This window comes from Arachis ipaensis, chromosome B04 (genome assembly GCF_000816755.2).
Source record: "Arachis ipaensis cultivar K30076 chromosome B04, Araip1.1, whole genome shotgun sequence".
Taxonomy (NCBI): Eukaryota; Viridiplantae; Streptophyta; class Magnoliopsida; order Fabales; family Fabaceae; genus Arachis; species Arachis ipaensis.
Genome location: NC_029788.2, coordinates 10921161 through 10922732, shown reverse-complemented (window position 1 = coordinate 10922732; position 1572 = coordinate 10921161). Strand labels below are relative to the sequence as shown.

Here is a 1572-nt window from a genome sequence, read left to right as displayed (position 1 = left end):
ATTCATTAGTCTCACGGTCACATTATGTTTACTTTACTTTAATTTAGTTAGTTAAAATGTTAAACATTTAAATGATATACAAATATATATAATAGAGGAGAGGAGACTTGTATAACTATATAAAAGATGATAATTGGTCCGGTTGTTGATGATAATAAATTAAAATTAAGTTTTCCATTCTCTTAAAAGTTATCATGAAAAGGTAAATGCACTATATCTTAAAATTGCCCTAAAAAACTATAAAATTTCTAAAACTAAAAAATTATATTTATCATCACTTTAAAGAGAAACAAAATATACTCAAAAAAAAAAAAAAAAGAGAAACAAAATATAGGATACGATATCCCCTCTAATAAAGTAAGTAACATATAAGTATACCTAATATATGTCGCAAAAATTTTTATTAACTTAAACACGAATTTTTTTATTAATATATTATTTTTCCCTCTAGAAGTCTACCAAACGATCTGAAATATGTAGTCCCAAACTAAACCCAGGAAAACAAGGCGGCCGATCTAGGTATAATATCATATTATCATGTGTACTAGGTTAAGTTGGGGGATATTGCCCAAAATTCCATTCTCTCTCTCTCTCTGAATTTGTCTTTGAATCTATACTACAATTTTGTCATAGGCTCGTAGCATATAAAGAGAAAGAGAAAAGGGGTAACTTTGATAAAACAATAGTCAGTCAACGCATAAATTAACTCGTTCAGCTGGGGATGAAGGACACTTAGATTTGTTGGCAAATATTCAACAAGTATGTAACTTACCTACTAAATAATTAAACAAACTTAGACAAGAGATCTTGATTGCAAGTTGCATAAGAACAAAATTTTAGTCCATAAAAACAAAGAATGTATTCAGTGTGATTAGTATCTATATATATCTATTTACATTTGAAATTACAAACCATCCATGGATTCATAGCCATGGCACACTCATATTCCGTGACTTCGATTTCCAAAGACTTTTAACTATCGCCACCACCAAACACCATAACATTATGAGTATCAGTGCCTCGAATCGACCAACAAGAAGCCCAACAAGTACAATCACTATTAGAATCCTGTAACCTGATGAATTCCCAATTCTACCCCCAATTTCCTTCACCTCAATTACCATTGACGGTGATTCTTTAGTAGTGTTTCCACCACAATCATCTTCTTCCTCTTCAATATCAAAACTCATCACCAACTTCTCTTCTTCCACCACCGCACTCGCTGACTCAATCTTCTTCTCTTTCTTAGACCTACGAAACTTCTCCAGCATTAGCTTCTTCACCATCATCGACTTCGTCTTCAAATTACCAGTTCTACCCTTCCTCCCACCTTTACCGACAAGGCCCAAATCAGGCCCAAATGTCTCCACAGATTCAATTTCATCACAACCGGACCTCGATTCGGAGAACTCCCGCTTAAAATTTGCCACCTCACACACTACTTCCTCTTCTTTCTTATTCTTCTTTTGGAACCAAGCACACGAAACGGTGCGTTTCGCCGCGTACTCCAGAAATAGAAGCGCCAAAGAAGAAACCGTAATCCCAACCGTTAATCTCTCAACGCACGCAATC

General features: G+C 34.4%; 1 protein-coding gene across 1 annotated transcript in view; it reads right to left on the bottom strand.

Annotated features, from left to right (window-relative positions):
- The window catches only part of LOC107638867, a gene marked incomplete in the record, with an annotated part of 1669 nt that continues 890 nt past the window's right edge, over positions 794–1572 (bottom strand). Inside the window, 1 exon segment of the mRNA XM_016342267.2 lies at positions 794–1572. Coding sequence (XP_016197753.1) covers positions 924–1572 — 649 coding nt within the window.